Genomic DNA, 922 nt, shown 5'->3' with positions numbered 1-922 from the left:
CAGGAGTCTCAGGCACAGCTCAGCACGACAGTGAGCCATACCCCTGGGAGCACCGTTCAGTTCCGCTCCCACTCACATGTGGCCATGCATGGCTTTCTGAACCTGAGTCTCAGTTTCCTCTTAGTGAAGTGCTGACAAGATTGCTGCCGTGCGGCTTCTGTGGCTGTGAGGGCTGAGTGAGGCCGTGCAAAGAGCCAGCGAGCACAGCACCGAGCCCGCAGCACAGGCTCTGCAGAGGTGAGGGGAGCACTCCCCAAAAGCACCTGCCCTTCACATCCCACGGCAGGACAGTGAACATGCACGGAAGACTCAGTCTCCCACCTTCACTCCAGAAAGGCCCACTCTCACCTGCCAATCTTATTCAAGAAAGGGTTCACATACTTCCAGTTTAAAACCCAGCTATCTAGCCTAACTCGCCATATCATACAGATGGGGAGACTGAGGCCAGAGAGGAACAGGGACTAGGAATTATTTGAGGAAGGGGTATTCAGGGAAAGCATCTAGGGGCACTGAGGGGCATGTGGCAATTTTCATCTGTGCCTACACATGTTGGCCGGGGTCTTCCAGGTTGGGCGAGAACCATCTGGAATGGGGTGCATGCGTGCTTATGGTCAGTTCAGTTGTGTCCGACTCCTTGTGACCCTTTGGACTGTAACCCTCCAGGCTCCTCTGTCCACGGGATTCTCCAGGCAAGAATAGTGGAGTTGGTTGCCATTCCCTTCTCCAGGGGATTCCCCACCTAGGGATCGCTCCTGCATCTCTTATGTCTCCTGCATTGGCAGGCAGGTTCTTTAGCACTAATGCTACCTGGGAAGCCCCTGGAATGGGGTACCCACTGCCAACCCTCACCTGTGGCTCTCTTTCTAGCCCCACATGCCGTGGCCCCTGCTGCCGCTCCTGCTGCTGCTGCTGCTGCTGGCCG

The 922-nt window shown here is 56.2% G+C and overlaps 1 protein-coding gene across 1 annotated transcript in view; it reads left to right on the top strand.

The window, feature by feature from the left end:
- Positions 1–546: 546 nt before the first annotated feature.
- The window catches only part of TSKU (tsukushi, small leucine rich proteoglycan), a 2,606-nt gene continuing 2,230 nt past the window's right edge, over positions 547–922 (top strand). Inside the window, exon 1 of the mRNA XM_010847583.1 lies at positions 547–572. Within this exon, the coding sequence (XP_010845885.1) occupies positions 547–572 (26 nt within the window). The remainder of the gene's footprint in view (positions 573–922) is intronic.

The sequence above is a fragment of the Bison bison genome, unplaced genomic scaffold (genome assembly GCF_000754665.1).
Source record: "Bison bison bison isolate TAMUID 2011002044 unplaced genomic scaffold, Bison_UMD1.0 scf7180017864251, whole genome shotgun sequence".
Lineage (NCBI taxonomy): Eukaryota > Metazoa > Chordata > Mammalia > Artiodactyla > Bovidae > Bison > Bison bison.
This window is presented reverse-complemented; position numbering and strand designations above follow the sequence as displayed.